At 43.0% G+C, this 19,647-nt stretch overlaps 1 protein-coding gene across 1 annotated transcript in view; it reads right to left on the reverse strand.

Moving 5' to 3' along the window:
• adcy3a (adenylate cyclase 3a) overlaps window positions 1-18,598 on the reverse strand; it is a 75,112-nt gene extending 56,514 nt beyond the window's left edge. Inside the window, exons 1-2 of the mRNA XM_076105380.1 lie at window positions 18,415-18,598; window positions 16,589-17,800 (exon numbers count right to left, since the gene is read on the reverse strand). Of these exons, the coding sequence (XP_075961495.1) occupies window positions 16,589-17,263 (675 nt within the window). The 5' untranslated portion in view covers window positions 17,264-17,800; window positions 18,415-18,598. The remainder of the gene's footprint in view (window positions 1-16,588; window positions 17,801-18,414) is intronic.
• Between the last annotated feature and the right edge of the window lie 1,049 nt (window positions 18,599-19,647).

Consider the following 19,647-nt stretch of genomic DNA (forward strand, 5'->3'; position numbering starts at 1 on the left):
GATTTAATTTTGGGTAAAAAGTGTTGATACTATTTTATTTATATTTTCCTTCTACGAGATGCACTGTGATAAGGACCAGTCTGATGCAAAGATTTGTACATTAGCCAGAATGTAGCACAACAATGGAAATGGAAGCAGTGTCCTTGTTCATTTAAACGTGAAAGTGCAATAAAAAGATGTCCCTAAAATTAATTAATAATCGTGATAAATAATCGTGATCTCAATATTAATCAAAATAATCGTGATTATGATTTTGGCCATAATCGTGCAGCCCTAATTTCAATGTCAGTGTCTATAAATGAAGTGCTTGTTTTCTGGAGTGTTTGGTCATTTTTCAAAAAAGCTCCTGTGATAATATTAGAGAGATATAATGTGTTCATTCACAAAGGGTTTATGTATTTACACTGTACAGGTAAAAAAAATAACTGGAATTTGGTGCAGCAAAGATATTGTACAACGCCAAGATTACGACTTCCTCATCTGGTCGTCGTCATAATGACGGCATGTTTGCGTGTGTCTGTATGTGTGAGTGAGTGTGGTGATGTGGTTAAGTGGATGATCTTGTCGTTACTACAGAGGCCCAATCCCAATCTCCACCCTTAAGGACTCACGGACTTTGAGGCTCCCGTAAAGTCTGTGAGGGTTTAGTTCTGTCCAACCGTCAAATCATCTCTCACTGACATGTTGAGCCCTTTATGAACACTTTCTGCTAGTCAGCAGTAGATGCAGACTTTGCCAAAAGGAACCAACGTTAAACATGGGGTCACCAGTAGAAGCATGGAGACGTAACAAAAAGGTAATCAAAGAAGACGGCTCACGTGTGTTTAGCCTGGTGTACTCAGAAACATTAAGGGTTAAAGATGGAACATAAAAACACATGAAATCAGAGGATATTTATTTATTTATTCGTCAAATATTTGATTTTGTCATTGAAGCTGTTTTGACAAAAACAAGTAAATAGATTACATGAAATAACCTCATCTTGTGAGGAAAGAGCCTGAAGAAGTTCAAATCAGGGAGTACAAAGTATAAAGTAAATATCCACAATTATACATCATATTTTATGGTCGTTTTCATGGTAACGTCTATGTTGCAGCAAAGTGCTGTCCCATTCCTATTTACACCATTTCAAGCCCTCACAGTCTCTCACACTCAACCACTTACCAGGTGAGGGTTCAGGGTTTGAGGCCGTAGGGGGGACATTGGGATTGGGCCAGAGTCCTCACTCAACACAGTTGTTCTTGATGATGTCAACAACTTGAGAAAGTGGATAGCGCTGAATCCATGCAAAGCGTGATTCAGATGACTAGATAGTTTATCTAGTGTGGTATGCCAGCTGCACAGCAGAGAACAGGAGGGACCTGGCCCGTGTGGTTAGAACAGCACAGAGGATTGTGGGAGTTACCCTCCCTGACCTGGACACTGTGTATGCTGGCCGCCTCCAGAAGAAGGCCAAAAACATCTGCAAAGACATCACACACCCGGGTCCCTGTTTGTTCCCCAGCCATCAGGAAAAAGATACAGGACTATCAAAACCCGGACTAACAGGCTGAGGAACAGCTTTGGGTGGAATGGATTGGGATGGGTGGAGCATTAAATACAGCACCATCTATTGATCAACGGCCTCCACAGGAAGACCCTCTTGATGATCAGGAAGCTGTTTCACCAGAACACAAACATGTCCTCTGTGAAGAGGACATGGTCGGTGCCAGAGCTTCAATAACATCACACAACTTGCTCCAGCTGTGACCCTGACTTAAAGGCGTTCTGAAGACTGGTGCGGTGTGAGACTTTGAGATCAACATTACTTCCAATGGTTCAATGGGAAAGTCTTAACAGTCACAGCATATCATACCTGCATGGTGACATAAAAAGGGCCGCGGTATATGTCAAATTAAATCATTACTTTGGTTTGACATCCAGATCCGTCCCAATGGACACAGCTTGTCTGTAAAGACGTTTGGCATGCAAGCTGGTGATTTTCTCTTGTCCACCAACATTATGTTGTTTGCTACTATCATCATCATTATTAGTCACATTACTATTGCTATTACCGATACCATTAATGCACATCACTGACTTTGCTTCTTCCCGGAGTCTTTGTGCTTTCCCTCCTCACAGGTTTCCATGGATCGTGGTTATATCTGGACCCTGGTTCGGCTGACACCCATTGCTACTATCATTAGTAGTAGTCACATTTCCATTGCTATTACTGATACCATTACTGCTTTTATTAGGGCCCGAGCACAGACAACGTCGGGCCGCGAGGTCCCTATTGAAACTGTAGGAATTCTTATTATTAGGGCCCAAGCACCGACGTAGTCCGAGCGGAGGACCTAATCAAATTGAATATGATTGTCTGATTTATGTTTTCTGTTTGTTTTTTGTTCAAAGAATATGAGAAAACACTTTGAATCTGTAGACTACTGCCTAATTGCCTTATTATTGCCATTTGATGAGAATTGCTCATATACTGTAAGCCTAAATAAGTATATTTATTATTTTGAACAATGCATTATTTAGATGCCCCTGGATTTCAGTCAGTGGGGGCAAAAATGTCCCCCTAAAAAAATATGTAAATTTCCTACCCTGATGGAAATAAATATTTCATATGGCTTTTTAACTTGACTGTTGAAAATTGCCTCGATAGCGCCCCCTGCAAATATTCAAAAACGCAGCCCCAGCGCTACGTTTGACATAAATGTATGATCTTTGGTAGGGACGCGTATCACATGGAGACTTAAAAAAAAAGTCTCTTGGGACCATGCTCTAAAACCAACCAGAAGTCCGCCATTTCGATTTTTGTGTGAATTTCCCCTTGATTTCTTGTCACTATACTTTAACAAACTCCTCCTAGGGACTTTATCAGATCCACATCAAATTTGGTCAGTATAATCTAAAGACCGTTGCAAATATACTCAAAGCTTTATGTTTGATGGAATGGCGTAGCCGTGGCGGCCATTTTACGTGATTCGCCGTTAAGCCACAAGCTGATGTAACTCCACAAAATGCAGCCCCAGCGCTACGTTTAACCTACATGTATGAAATTTGGTAGGCACATCAGATCCACATCAAATTTGGTCAGTATAATCTAAAGACCGTTGCAAATATACTCAAAGCTTTATGTTTGATGGAATGGCGTAGCCGTGGCGGCCATTTTACGTGATTCGCCGTTAAGCCACAAGCTGATGTAACTCCACAAAATGCAGCCCCAGCGCTACGTTTAACCTACATGTATGAAATTTGGTAGGCACATGTATCACATGAAGACTTAAAAAAAAGTATCTTGGGACCATGCTCTAAAATTAACCGGAAGTCGGCCATTTTGATTTTTGTGTGAATTTCGGCCATTTTGATTTTTGTGTGAATTTTCCCATGATTTCTAGTCGCTATACTTTAATGAACTCCTCCTAGGGACTTTGTCAGATCCACTTCAAATTTGGTCAGTACAATCTAAAGACCTTTACATTTAAAATGTATTCAAAGCTTTACGTTTCATGGAATGTCGAAGCCATGGCATGGCGGCCATTTTACGTGATTCGCCATTTAACAACAAGCTGATGTAGCTCCACTGGACTTGCTCAAATCTGTCCCAAACTTGCCATACTTGATAACAGTCATGACCAGAGGATGTCTACAAGCTAATTTTCACTCATAGTCATAGTGCCATCTACTGGCAACAGGAAGACAGCGTTATCTGACAAACAGCATCCGATTTACATGATGTGGTCTGCACTTGATGTAGAGCAACATTATGTATGTTTGCACGTGTTATCTAGCGCCACATAGTGGATACAGTAAGTAGTGTAATATTTGCACTACATAATTTCCAGCATCACACAGTCCACGCTGGAAAAATACGTTGAACTCCGGGACACATTGTCCAATGGTCAAAGACATTCACGCCCGCGTCTGCCAGCGTCCCGCCAGTACCCCCAAGACGCGGGAAGGTGCGAGGGCCCGTACATCGCTGCTTTAATTAGGGCCCGAGCAACCGACAACGTCGGGCCTGTGAAGGCCCTATTGAAATTGTAAGAATTATTATTATTCTGCTTTTTATTTTTGCCGTTTGGGAGTCTTTTGGGGGTACTTGCCATGCATGAAAACTCACCAAATTTTGGGGACTTGTCAGGTCTGGTGGAAAATAATCTGAAAAGGGATGCATCCTTCTGTGTAAAAAATGGCTCTCTAGCGCCCCCTACAAATCGGACCGGCGACGCCCCTCGGCCAGTATGTCCGATTGACTTGAAATTCAACACACATGTCCGACTCCGCTAGATCTAAAAAAAAAACTCTCAGACTCCTAAGCTCCGCCTACTTAGATTTTCCACCATATTGAATTCACTGTAAAACACATTTTTGCGAACTCCTCCTACATGCTGGGTCCGATTACTACCTAATTTATTGTGGATCATTGTTGGATATAGATCATCAAAAGTTATAAAAAGCTCTGATATCTCTTAGCGTTTACAAGATATGGACCAATAAACTTCTTAGGGGCGTGGCTTAATATCAATGCACATAACTTCTCAACCGTTTGTCCTAAAATTACCAAATGTTCAGCATATGTGCACATCGCATGCAGTAACATACCCTGAGAATTTATTTGCATTCAACCACTAGGGGGCGCTACAGTAAACCCGCGAAGTTGTGCTTTTTGTCAGTTTTTGCAGATTTCAGCATTCATACTTTAACGAACTCCTCCTACAGAATTTATGCGATCAACTTCTCCTTTGGTCAGGATGCTCTTAAGACCTTTGTGATGACATGTTAGAAAAATCGTGACTTTTCATCCAACAACCTTGACGTGGCGTGGCGGCCATTTTGCCTCATTGTTTATGAAAAAATAAGTTCTTATAAGTTGTTATAACTCCAAGGTACATTATCGAATCCGCACAAAACTTCCTATGCATGATGCTACTTCAAGCTTGAACATATTTCAATTGAAAAAAATTCAATAACTCATAGCGCCCCCTACTGGCTAAAGGAAATGTCATATTTTATACTTTTATCTATTCCTCCTAGCCAGGTGACCTGATGAGTCTCAAATTTGGTTAAGATAGCCTTAAGACATTGATGATGCATCATCATGAATATTGTGAGTTTTTGTTGAACGCTGTTGCCGTGGCGACGTATCGTTCGCCATGAAAAAGGAAGCTGATGCTTTAATGGGTTGGGATGCTCAGAAACTCATGGAACTTTGTACATCTGTCATAGGCCATAGGAAGACATAGTGTATATGGGTTTTTGGCTTGGCCGTTTTAAATTGCCTCTATAGCGTCCCCGACAATATTTCAAAAGAGCAGCCCCAGCGCTACGTTTCAGCTACGTTTGAAACGTGGTAGGCAAATGTATCCTATGGAGACCTAACAATAAGTCTCTTGAGACCATGCTCTAAACCAGGGGTCACCAACCTTTTTGAAACTGAGAGCTACTTCAAGGGTACCGAGTAGTACGAAGGGCTACTTATTTGAGACAAACTTCCTGAATAACAAAATTGCACAGATCACCTTTTATTAATAATAATATATGTAAAGAGACTGTTTGATCACGTCAGTTAATTATTCCTCACAATAATTATTAATAATGATTTCCACAACAATGATGGTATAGCTACACATACATATTTAAACATGCAGCTTTTATTTCTGTTAATCTGTTTCAACATTTGAAAGTCAGAGGTATCACATCTCTGATATTTTTGTATCATCACATGATTAAAGCCGGTTACTTTTGCACATAGCGCCTGCTGATGAATGATGCAGTGGTAATGTAGACATTTTGCGAAGTCTGGGTCACCTTTACATTGCGCAATGAAGCCTGCATGCCGGCCCGTCATCGCGGGAGCCTCGTCTGTTGTCACAGACACCAGCTTTTCCAACGGTACCTTTTTCTCCACGAAGAAACCAGTAAAAAGTCTCGTCTATAGCCGAGCGGGGGATACAACCCTCCGAGGCACGCGAGCGTCTTCGGGCGCCCGCGTTCAAACCTCTAGTCTGGTCCTTTTCGGTCGGATTGCCCCGCGGCCTGTTCCGAGGATTTACGGACCTGACGACGGGGTGCGCTCGCGGCGCGCGTCTGGCGCCAACGGGAAGCGCCCGCCATTCGGAACCTGAAAACCTAGTGCGGTACGGCGGCCTCGTCCTGGCTGTCCGCCGTGCGCCTCCGGGTACCCAACTCTCTTATGACAAGAAATATTGTCATTTTAAAATCTACAATAATGCAAGCGTTTTTGATTAAAAAAAGAACAGCAACTACAATTTTAGACTGAGCTCCAATGGTGACTAGTGCTATTTTTAGAACATGTCTCGCGGGCGACTCACGTGGTCCCTGCGGGCGACAGGGTGCCCGCGGGCACCGTGTTGGCTACCTCTGCTCTAAACCCTGCCGGAAGTCGGCCATTTTGATTTCTGTGTCATTTTTCCATCGATTTTGGCCTATTTCTAGTCGCTATACTTTAACGAACTCCTCCTAGGGACTTCATCAGATCCACTTTAAATTTTGTCAGTACAATCTCAAGACCATTGTGATTAAAAGTTATCAAAAGCTTTACGTTTGACGGAATCGTTTAGCCGTAGCGGGCGGCTACTTTACGTGATTCCTCATGAAAAAAGCTGATGTAACTCAGCTGGACTTGTTCCAAACAGTCCCAAACTTCACATGCTTGATAACACTCATGGCCTGAGGATGTCTACAAGCTAATTTTCACTAGTACTCACAGCGGCACCTGCTGGCGAAAGAAAATCTGAGTTTTTTGACAAACACCATCCGATTTACATGACTTTTACACAATGTGGTTTACACCTGACACAGAGCAACATAATGCACGTGTTCTGTAGCGCCAGGCAGCGGATACAGGAAGCATCAGACAATTTGCAAAGCATCATTTCCAGCATCAGGCGGTCCACGCGGGATTAAAAACGTCTCATCGCGGACGCACCGTCCAACGGTCGCGGACATTCTCGGACACGCAGGCCGGAGTCCCGCCGGCACCCCCGACGCGCTGCAGATTGCGAGGGCCCGTTCATCGCTGCTCGCAGCTTTAATTATCATTGTTATTCTACTACATCCATTGCAGCGGTTATTAGTTGTCATTTTCCCATCATTATTCTGCTTACTACTCTCATATGAATAATTTATGTCATATGCATTGAATGTGTTGTAACTCTGTTATGTTGTTCATTCTGTACACATGACATCTATCACACTTCTGTCCATCCTGATAGAGGGGATCCCTCCTCTGTTGCTCTCCCTAATGTCTCTTCCTCTTTTCTCTCTGTTAAAGGGGTTTTTGGAGGAGTTTTTCCTGTTCTTTCCTGAGGGTCAAAGGATATCGTATGTGTACAGGATAATTTGTAATTTTGGGCTATAATTGAAATGACAACTAGGCAAAGGTTGCCCTCCTGTTCAAATTCATAAACATTGAAGAGGAACACCTTCTCCCAACATCAGTTTATTTTATTATATTTATCCCGTTAAGGGGGAAATTTGTCTCTGTAGTTGACCCATCTGTTGGGATCTGACCCTGGTCTCCTGGCTGGCTGAGACCCTCACATGTGATTTTCAAACAAAGGAGCATCCATGTTTCCTTCCTTTCAAACAAGGCCTGATCTGGGATCTGATAGAACCTCCAAGATGGATGGCCACACCTCCCAGCTCCGGCCAAAACTTGATCCTGGCCCCTCATTGGCCAAGAAAGGGCCCCCCACTGGTTGTACTACCTGGTTTATAAGCCAGAGCACAGCTCGAATCGGCCTCTTACCTCCGGCTTCGTCCTGGTACTAGAAGATCCACAAGGAAGCGCTTCCCTCACCAGATCCTATCAGGTCACATGTTACATTCGCTGGTCGAACCACAGACTGTTTTTTATTTTGAGTTTTGGATCCTGTAGTGCAAGAACGGATAACTTCTACGACCCGTTCCCCCACCCTTGTGTGTACACACTGCCGGCAGAAGGACGATTAACTCTCTTTCCCCGCCGAAGATTCCCGGTAACAGACGAGCGATCCCCGTCTCTCCGCCGAAGTTCTACCCTCCTCTCTGCAGCGAGTGAGGTTGAGTCTGCGCCCAGCAGCGCGCCACCGAGAGTCTCCGACTACTCGAGGACCGAATATTTCCTACCACTGGAAACCGACCCTACCGAAAGAAGCTTCTAAAAGTAAGAGTATCATTGGTATCTGGGCATTAGTTTAATTTAGACTATTAGTTTATGTCGTTGTTATTCCTGTATCTTGTTATGTTAGGTTACTGTCGTGTTATAACGTGTTATTGCGCAACACATCATGGACTCTGTCGTCATGGAAAAGGCTTTTATCGAGACAGGGGACAAGCTCACATGTGGGATAAAGCTAGAGGACAACTGCACAGATTATGTTGCCCCGATTAGAGACCAAATCAGAAGTACTCATGTCATATAATGTATGCGCATGTGTTGAGAAGATGAAGTATTCCCAAGAACCATCTTAGTAAATTCATTAATTTCCATAAGGACACTTTTATAGTGCTATTATTATTTCACAGGCACTATGGGATGGCATCATTCACCATGTCTGTGATGTTCACAAGAAGCTGCCAACATGGCACCTGGAGAAATCACTGTACTTCAGGTACAGTGTGCCTACATGTTCCTCACAGATTACATATAGATATAGATATACAAGAAAATAGTCATGTTCATCAGAAATACATTTGTGAATCTTATTTTTATATAGGTTAATTTTGTTTACATTTATAGATAGTGAGAACTATTTTGTGTGCATTGAAAAATAATTTTGTGGAGAGTCAGTTACATATGAACCAAAGGACATTGGTACAATGACCATCAATAAAAATGGAGTTGTCATGGCATGACATGTATTGCCAAGAGTTGCATATCGGAGCTACTTGCTTTTAAAAAGTACATTTATTTAAGAATAGATAGCATACATCCAGTAGGCACATTGCTTTTACTGCTGGGATTCCCCCTGAAGTCCACTGTGATCTCCACCGCCTTTTGCACCATCTGCACACATTTTTAAGACAGTACAAGACTAACAGCTCCCCTGCCTCTCATTTTGACATCAAATAGGTCTGTGGCAAAAAAGATTTTGTCCCTTTGCATATTACAATTTAGATGGAACATCTAAAACTTAAATTAAAGGGAATGTAGCTAATGAATGGGATTTGAATGTTCTGGTTCTCTCTGAGTGACACTCTTGAGGTAGTCCGCTATTAATCTGAAGTGAAATTAGTTTGCAACTGTGGAACATTTAATTTAAAATCTGATCTAAAATTAGAGGGAAGTTAGCTCATGAATTTGATTTTAAGTTAGCTCATTAATGAGATTTATTTTAAAGAGCTTTAATTTTGAAATCCTACATCAGAATGTCCTGATTCTCACCGAGTGACACCTCAAGGTGGTCTGCTGTTAATCTGTAGTGAAATTATTTTGTAACTATAGTACATTTTTTAAATCCAATATATTAGAGATAAATTGGCTAATGAATGTGATTTGAAAAGGCTTTTATTCTGAAATTCTACATAAAGAATATGCTGCTATCAATCCCAAGTGAAACTAGAAAATTCCTCAAGAAATGTTGACAGTGTGGCTTCTACTGCCCGAAGAAATCGCAATATATACACACGCCAATGTTACCGGTAGTGTCATTCAGGTTCAATTGAGATAGCGCTACTCTCTTTTCTGCATTTTAGATTAATACTCTTGGATTGAATCTTGTATTTGTGGGGCTTTTATTTTGAAAGGGTGGGACTGGGTGGGTGAAAGAGGGGGAGAGGAGACAGAATCATAATGTTTGACACTAAAATGAGAGGCTTCATCACAAGCATTCCAGTTAGAATTCATTCTGTGGGGCTTTTAATTTGAAATGGGGTGGGGGGGGGGGGGGGGGGGGTGAGAGGGGAAAAGTCCTCTGAAAATATCTAAGACCTGAATGACTAAGATAGAGAGAGACACAGAGAGGGAGAGAGAGACAGACAGACAGACAGACAGACAGACAGTTAGATGGACTGAGTGAGTGAGTGAGTGAGAGAGAGAGTGAGACAGGCAGACAGACAGATGGATGGACTGAGTGAGTGAGTGAGTGAGTGGGAGAGTGAGACAGGCAGACAGAAATATTGCGATTTGCAAATATTGCGATTTCTTCGGGCAGTAGAAGCCACACTGTCAAAATTTCTTTAGGAATTTTCTAGTATTATTATTATTATTAAGCCCGATGGATAATATACAGTGTGCTTTGGCACAGGCAGTTTTACTGCCTTTGTGCTACAAAGCCACACTGAACTAGTCACTTTATTCTAATCCTGCCTGACTATTCTTCTTATTCTCCATCTTCCGTACAAAAGTTCGGATCTCAATTGAACCTCAATGACACTACCGGTACTATTGGCGTGTATGTATATACAGGTGCTGGTCATATAATTAGAATATCATCAAAAAGTTGATTTATTTCACTAATTCCATTCAAAAAGTGAAACTTGTCTATTATATTCATTCATTACACACAGACCGATATATTTCAAATGTTTATTTCTTTTAATTTTGATGATTATAACTGACAACTAAGGAAAATCCCAAATTCAGTATCTCAGAAAATTAGAATATTGTGAAAAGGTTCAATATTGAAGACACCTGGTGCCACACTTTAATCAGCTAATTAACTCAAAAGACCTGCAAAGGCCTTTAAATGGTCTCTCAGTCTAGTTCTGTAGGCTACACAATCATGGGGAAGACTGCTGACTTGACAGTTGTCCAAAAGACGACCATTGATACCTTGCACAAGGAGGGCAAGACACAAAAGGTCATTGCAAAAGAGGCTGGCTGTTCACAGAGCTCTGTGTCCAAGCACATTAATAGAGAGGCGAAGGGAAGGAAAAGATGTGGTAGAAAAAAGTGTACAAGCAATAGGGATAACCGCACCCTGGAGAGGATTGTGAAACAAAACCGATTCAAAAATGTGGGGGAGATTCAGAAAGAGTGGACTGCAGCTGGAGTCAGTGCTTCAAGAACCACTACGCACAGACGTATGCAAGACATGGGTTTCAGCTGTCGCATTCCTTGTGTCAAGCCACTCTTGAACAACAGACAGCGTCAGAAGCGTCTCGCCTGGGCTAAAGACAAAAAGGACTGGACTGCTGCTGAGTGGTCCAAAGTTATGTTCTCTGATGAAAGTAAATGTTGCATTTCCTTTGGAAATCAGGGTCCCAGAGTCTGGAGGAAGAGAGGAGAGACACACAATCCACGTTGCTTAAGGTCCAGTGTAAAGTTTCCACAGTCAGTGATGGTTTGGGGTGCCATGTCATCTGCTGGTGTTGGTCCACTGTGTTTTCTGAGGTCCAAGGTCAACGCAGCCGTATACCAGGAAGTTTTAGAGCACTTCATGCTTCCTGCTGCTGACCAACTTTATGGAGATGCAGATTTCATTTTCCAACAGGACTTGGCACCTGCACACAGTGCCAAAGCAACCAGTACCTGGTTTAAGGACCATGGTATCCCTGTTCTTAATTGGCCAGCAAACTCGCCTGACCTTAACCCCATAGAAACTCTATGGGGTATTGTGAAGAGGATGATGCGAAATGCCAGACCCAACAATGCAGAAGAGCTGAAGGCCACTATCAGAGCAACCTGGGCTCTCATAACACCTGAGCAGTGCCACAGACTGATCGACTCCATGCCACGCCGCATTGCTGCAGTAATTCAGGCAAAAGGAGCCCCAACTAAGTATTGAGTGCTGTACATGCTCATACTTTTCAGTTGGCCAAGATTTCTAAAAATCCTTTCTTTGCATTGGTCTTAAGTAATATTCAAATTTTCTGAGATACTGAATTTGGGATTTTCCTTAGTTGTCAGTTATAATCATCAAAATTAAAAGAAATAAACATTTGAAATATATCAGTCTGTGTGTAATGAATGAATATAATAGACAAGTTTCACTTTTTGAATGGAATTAGTGAAATAAATCAACTTTTTGATGATATTCTAATTATATGACCAGCACCTGTATATTGCGACATCTTCGGGCAATAGAAGCCACACTGTCAATTTCTTGCGAAATTTTCTAGTATAACATTGAAATGTCTGCATTTGATGTTGTGTACTGTCATTTTGAAGTCCTATCGGTCTTTGGAAATATATTCTTTATTAATATAAGTATTCACAGAATGGGAATTACCTTTTTCCTTGAAATACAGCTTGCATGCAGTAATTATTATTGTTTTATAAATTATCATTCATTAAATTTATCATTTTTAATTTATTCATTTAGTTTCATACATCATTTATTTATGTATTTATCAATGTATCCATTATTGACAGATGTATTGACTGACTTATGGAATGAATGCCACATGTCATATCACGTTCACCAGAACGTTGCTCTTATTTAGAAGTCAGTTTTTACACACACTTACCGTAATGCCTAGTACATACGCGCACTTAAAACAACGTGCTTTGGAAGTGGAGGCTGGTTTGGCGTTGTATTATTTAAAGAGCCAACAACTCATACAATACAGTATTGTGCATGTTTCATACATGCATCAGAATGGTTGGTTGTTCATTTGTAATTGTACACATGATTTGTGCATAAGGCAAAAAAGACTTCCACATGTCTGCTCTGCCTCTTGCTGTGTTGCAAGCAGTGACTTCTAAGCAAGAGGATCTCATTTTCACACAGGTTTTATCTGGCCTACTGAATTTGCTGCCACAGACAAATTTCCCCTTGGGGATGAATAAAGTATATATCTAATCTATCTATCTAGACCCCATCATTGCCTGCTGCCAACCTGTGTCATTCACTCTGTCATATCAGCCTCAACCTGTTCAGAAAATCTCTTTCACCTAGTGGTCTAAGGCACATACATACCACGTACATGCAATGTACCCAGTTAAAGTCCAGTTGGGGACCTTTGATGGATGTCATTTCCCTCCTTTTCTCACCAACTTTCTTGTCTGTCTGCTGTGAAAACATCAAGTATAGCTAAAAGCCTCAAACTAGTTTGAACACAAAAGGATCTGGTATGACTAGGGTTGGGTACCGAAAAGCGGTGCCAATATGGCACCGGTTCCTATACAACCGGTATCTACCGGACCGAAACGCAACGCAGATTTCGGTGCTTCCTTTCGGTGCCTGAGCCGATTGAAATACTTTTTTTACACTACTCTGATGACTCCGTCCTGGCAGCAGGTAACGATAGCCTCGGTCCTCCGCTCCTCACTCATAGTATTATTACAACGGGGTACTTAGCGCTGCCGCTCATAAGCACAACATCCACAGGCACGCGAAAGCTTCTTCTTCTTTGAGGTGTAGTGGCGGTTGGCAAACGACGAATTGGCGCATTACCGCCACCAACTGGTAAAATTAAATAAGTCATGAGATACGACGTGTCGTATTTTGCCAGAGAAGGCAAATATGCTCATATTTCTGCAAAAGAATTGCTGAAGTTTAAAGCTGTAGTGTGTGTACAGAGTGTGTGTTTTGTATTTATTTATATTTATTTAAGTATACTGTAAACTGTTAACAGTTAATATATTGTTCATAGTTTGAAGTTAAAAAGTTTGAAGCTGTAGTTTGAAGCAAAGTGTTTTGTATTTATTTATATTTATAGTATACTTTAAACAGTTAATATATTGTTCAATTTGAAGAAAAAAGTATCGGTTCAGGCACCGTTTAGGCACCGGTATCATTTTAGCACCGGTATCGGAGAAAACCCAAACGATACCCATCCCTAGGTATGACTAGAGCTGGGTCTCAAACCTCAAACTCAGGTATCATGTGTGCAATAACAATCACATAGCTTAGTGCAGTGGTTCCCAAACTTTTTCTGTCAAGACCCCCTTTGATGATATAGGAACATTGGACGACATCTTTCTTGGTTTTTAATGAATTGCATTATAATGCATGAACTGTATAAAATATTTTTATTTCTTTCTAAAATAAGTACATATCACTTCACAGTTTATTCTTCAGTTTGTTTAACTGGGAAAAAAAATAGCAATAATAAAATATATATAAAATAAAAAATATATAAAATAATTTGTAAATACAATTAACTTAATTTCAAACAAAGTGCAAACAACATATACTGTATTTCCTCACATTGAACAGCAGGTTTTCTCAAACAATAAAATAACACAATTATGAACAAGGTGTGCAGGTCTACATGGACCATATTATTTTGTGATCATATTCCTATGTATATTCCTATTCATATATATCAATCAGTGACTGGTGTGGGCTTGCTTTGCTTTACAGATTTTGTCAAAGCGGGGTTGCTGGTTGGAGATATCTCTCAGTTCATTCTCAATGTTCAACTTTGATCTGTATTTGGTCTTCATTGCAGCAACTGCAGAAAACCCTGTTTCACATAAATAGGATGTGGCAAAAGGCAACAGTATGCCCATAGCTCTTTGGCCTAGTAGTGGGTAGTCTTTCTCCACTCCAATCCAAAACACAGCCAGTGAATTGGATGTGAACTGTAGTCTCCTTGTTGAGTCAGATGTCATGTCAATGTACTGCTCTTCCTCTGTGGTACTGAGGTCTGCAGGTGCAGTTGCTTGAAAGGGGTCTCGTAACCAGTCATATTTGGCAGAATCCGCAGGGAAGTACTTGTGAAAGTGCTTTTGCAGGGCTGAGATATGAGCCTTCATACATGGAATAATTGTATTTTCCAGCTCATTGTTTTCTAGGAATGCATTCAGGTTTTCAAAGGATTCCACACTCCCCTCTGCAAGCCTTCTCTCCCACATCTTCAGTTTTTTTGTAAAAGATGTTATTTTGTCTGTGAGCTGTGGAAGATGAGTGTTGGTGCCTTGCAACTGTAAATTCAGTCCATTGAGCTTCTGAAATATATCACTGAGATAGGCAAGCTTCTGTAAGAAGTTTTCATCATGAAACTTGTGGGCAAGGTCATTCCCTTCTTCAGTCAAGAGCACTCTAATCTCATCCCTCAGCTCAAAAACCCTGGACAGTACCTTCCCTCGTGAAAGCCATCTAGACTCACTATGCCACAACAGAGCTGTGTGCTCGGATCCCATTTCTTCACATATTGATGTTAGAATCCTGGATTTCAGGGGTCTGGTTTTTATGTAGTTGACTGTTGTGATGACATCTGTCAACACTGAGTTCAGTTCGGGACTTAGCTCTTTGGAGGCAAGTGCCTCTCTGTGAAGGAGGCAGTGTGTCCACTGTGCTTTGGGAGAGACGCGCCTGATAAGAGCTTGCAGTCCGTTGCGTTTCCCAGCCATCGCCTGAGCCCCGTCTGTGCAGACTCCCACGCAGTTCTCCCACTTCAGATCTGCCTCTTTCAAATAGGCGTCAATTATTTTAAAAAGTTCTTCTGCAGTGGCCCTGTTTGGTATATATTTGCAGAAAAGCAAATCCTCCTTTATTTCTTCCGCATCAATATACCTGACATATGCTATTAACAAACTGTCTTTACTGCTGTCCGTTGCCTCATCCATCTGCAGAGCAAAACGACCATCTTTCATCTTTTCAATAAGCTGCTCTTCCATGTCTGCAGAGAGGTCACCGATACGCCTTGAAATAGTGTTGTTTGACAATGGAATAGTTTTCAGTTTATTGGCAGTTGCTTCATCAATAACTGTTGAAACCATGTCAATGGCTGCAGGTAGTATTAACTCCTCCGCTATTGTGTGAGCCTTTTTGCATTGGGCAACTCTGTAGGCTACTTTGTAGGAAGCGAGTTGTGCTTTAACGGGGACAGATGCAGCTTTTTCAAAGTGACTCTGCTGGGCATGACAGTTTTCCAATTGTTTTTGGAAAAACTCAAGGTGCTTGTTAATATGTTCGGGGTGGTGGGTTTTCAGGTGTCTTTTTAATTTAGTGGGCTTCATGCTCTCTGCCGCCAGTATTTTAAGACACAAAACACACTGGGGTCTCTCATCCTGACCGACAATAGTGCTTGTGAAGCCCAGAGACAGATATGCCTCGCTATATTTCCTTGCCTTTACCTTAGTTTGAGGCGTTGTCGAGGTGGTCGCGTCGCCTGTTGCAGCTGTAACAGAAGTTCCATCGGATTTGCGCTTTAGACCAGTCACAAATCTGTCCATCTTTGTACATACTTCCTTCTCTTATCTTTATCTTTCTCTGTCGCTCCGTATCTTTCTCGCTCTGTGTCGCTGTGTGTCTCTCTCTCGTTCGCGCTCCCTCACTCTCTCTCTCGCTCGGGCGCGCGCTCGCTCTCTCGCTCGGGCGCGCGCTCGCTCTCTCGCTGGTTTTGCCACAGTCGGTCTGTGACATGAGCCGCTCTGGTGGCGTGGTTGGAACACAGTGCATGTCACGTCGGTTATTTTATATTGTTTTACCGGTGTATGTGTGCGTCTGTGTGTGTGGGTTGGTGATGAAGCCGCGACCCCCCTGTAGTACCACCGCGCCCCCCCTAGGGGTCGCGACCCCCACTTTGGGAACCACTGGCTTAGTGTGTGAACCACAGCTTTTGGCCTACTGCATCTAGGAATCAACTTTTGTGTTCAAAGCCTGCTAGACTTCTGTAAAATTATGTAAAATAAGTGACATTACACACAAGTAAATGTATTTCAGGGCAAGCATAGACACCACCTCCTTCCTTCTCTTACCTGTCTGCTAAGTGCTGTTCCCTGGATGTCCTCCTGCTGCTGCTGGGCGATAGTGACGCCCAGAACCAGGGTGTGGACCCCACAGGATACAGTAGTGATGAGCACGATGGGTGTCAGCCTTAAAGGCAGAGTCAGGAAAAAAGAAAAGCTGAAGAAAGCCTGCCAGCCCACAGTGTCGCTGGCCTGGTGGAAGCGAGCATAGTTCAGACCCAGGTAGCAGAATATCTGAGCTGCTATGAGCACCCACAGAGCGTAAGGCACCACCCGTCTCGAGATGCGGTCCGGCAGTAGCCCGAAGCGGCACAGCATGTAGAGGACAATGTCGGCCGCCAGTCCCAGCGATGCCACTAAAACAGAAGCCAGCTTGTCAGTGGTGTAGACCACCGCACACATGACGATGATGTAACTGTCGAAGAGGGCAGCGAAAACGACCAGCACCAGCAGGGTTTCGTGCCTCTGCCGTCTGAAGTAAGTCTGGTAGAGGTTTTCCAGAGACTCTGGTGCGAAGGTGAGGCGCATGAACCGAGGCAGGCAGAGGCAGCATCCTGAGCTCCGAACCGTGACCTCGTGTGTTCGCCCCACCGCCTGCCCGGGGTCAGAGGGCAGAGTGACCGAGCAGTCCGCTGAGTACTCTGCCGAGTACTCTGGCTCGGAAAAGGCTCTGTTTCGAGGCATGGTGACCACTCAGGGCTTCTGCTTCCTGCTTTCTCCTTTGAAATAAAAAATAAAAAGCAGTTTGTCGTCCTAAAGTAGACCAAACGCTGAGAGAACTCTTAGGTATACATCACCTGCTCGTTTCTCTTCTGCCGAGTAACCACCTTTTCCCCCTGAGAGCCCACATATGTGGCATGAATCACAGTAGTGTTGATTGTCAGGACCTGCACTCTGTAGAGATGTCTGCGTCCGTGGTCACTCCATCCAGTTCACTCATCTGGCTTCGTAAGTCCTGTGTCGTATGCACAGATCGAGCACGCCTACTCTTTTTCAGCAACGTGATCGGTAGGATGTGCACCTCGTTTCCTCCTTCAGCTTTACAAATGGGACCGTATCACCAGCTCCTCTCCACCTTTGTACTCCACAGTTGTGTTCCATGTCAGAGTTGTTGAATTAATTAACGTTGGATCACATAAGCTGATTCCCTCTGTCTCTATCAGTCCTCCAGATTGGACAGCTTTGTGCATCTTGGCCTCCCATAGTCCCCCGTCACACAGCCTGAATGAAGAGAGACACACAGAGGCATAGTTTGCATTGTTAGCGTTGAACAGAACCTGGTGACCAGCTCCTGCACATGGCAGCTACTGCGGAGACAGTCACGCCAACATCCACGTCAAAACCTAGCGCTTTACCGCACGTTTTCTATTCCTGGCAGGTGACTGGCAGCTGGTACAACGAAATCAATTCACGCTGAACATTTGAAGTCACTATGTCTTATGTATGCCCAATAGAGAATGACTCCTTACAGCGGCAGATGTTTCTGCTGTAGGCCCACCTAGCTCCACCTAGCTCCGTGTGTCCGGAGCCGCACCGTCAGCCTGACTGCGGTGTGGACGCTGTTAACAGTCGGAGCTCTCAGGTGATACGGAGAACAATACCGCTGACTTCACGCTAGTCACCCGTTTAAACGGCTGCTTTAGCTTCCCTGAGCTTCACGTAATATTGGACTGATACTTCTCTGTATCTGTGTTTCACTTGGGCTCTTACTGTCCATGTAACATGTCCCGTGTGTAATGTCCGTTAACCTGCTATGCAGTAAACTCATCATTTATCCCCGTTCTTCCAGATGCAGTGAAAACCCCGACATGATGTACACGGATGCATCATCTTACCGTGTGTGGAGCCAGACTCCGTCTCTCTCCGGGCGAACGTTGGTCCCTGCAGACGGAAACACAGCACCGTATATTAAGCCACGGTTTGGACGACATTAGAAGAGCGGCCCGTGGAAATACGCCACGGAGGGTAGACTAACCCCGCTTCGGTCTTGGGTGTTTTCTGCAAAAGCCGCAGCTTCACCATCAAGCTACACCACAGATGCTCTGGCTACGCGCAGATAATCACGATTTCCGGTTGTTTTCGAAATACAACCTGTATTTGCAAATGTGGACTTTCAGCACTTTTCAACACCTGCGTAAACTCAATTCAGTCAGATGTGATGGATAGCTAGTGGAGTGGAATAGTGGACCTTGAGTGAGGATGTTTGCTACCATTAGGTAAACTTCATGAGGTGTGAAGGCTTTATTATTGCCTCTATTAAGTCTGTTTCACAACGTTTAAATGACAAACTATTCACTGACACTGTAAAGCCACTTAATGCACAAACAATTGTTGCTCGACAAAATGTTGCAGAAAGTCAAAGTCTCAAATACCAGTCGAGCTCTATTTTTTGTAAAAGTCAATCTTTACAAATATATTTGGATATGTATTAGTGCTGCTAATATCATGCTTTTATTTTGAAGGTAAATATTAAAAAGCTTTTGTATTGAGGCGCTCCACCGTTCTCTGGCTAACTTGATGGGTCCATCTCTAAATGTCCACATTTTCACTCAGTAGCCCCGCCCCTTAACCCTTAAACCACCCTCCTGCACGTGAGGATATGAACAAGAAGCGTTTGGTGACCCGGATGCTGAGCCTACAGAGGGTACTTCTCAAGTCTCTTAATTGCATCCCCGTTTCCCTCACTTGCGTCCTTTCCTTGCGTCTTAGTCCCTCCCACCAGGGATGCATGGAGGAAACCATGCGAGGAGAGAGGAAACGAGGAGATATGTTTTAAGAGTCATGAGACGTCCTTTCCTCAGTTGCGTTACTTGAAGCGACGTCTGTTACTGATGGAGGATCAGCTGATCACAGCTGGATCAGCTGTCAGTCGGCTTTAGCAGCTGGAGAGACTTTTGATAAGTTTGTGTCTGTTCACATGATCACTGTACTTAATAATATTAACTAATACTACTAATAACTAATAAAGACACACAGTATTCACCACTGTAGAGGTGTTTCTCTCTGTAGTCTGTTAACAAACTGTGTCCTGTGTTCTGTTTATAAGCGCAGGATCGATTTCTACCGGC

The sequence above is a fragment of the Anarhichas minor genome, unplaced genomic scaffold (assembly GCF_050575085.1).
Source record: "Anarhichas minor isolate MPS153535 unplaced genomic scaffold, ASM5057508v1 ptg000032l, whole genome shotgun sequence".
NCBI lineage: Eukaryota > Metazoa > Chordata > Actinopteri > Perciformes > Anarhichadidae > Anarhichas > Anarhichas minor.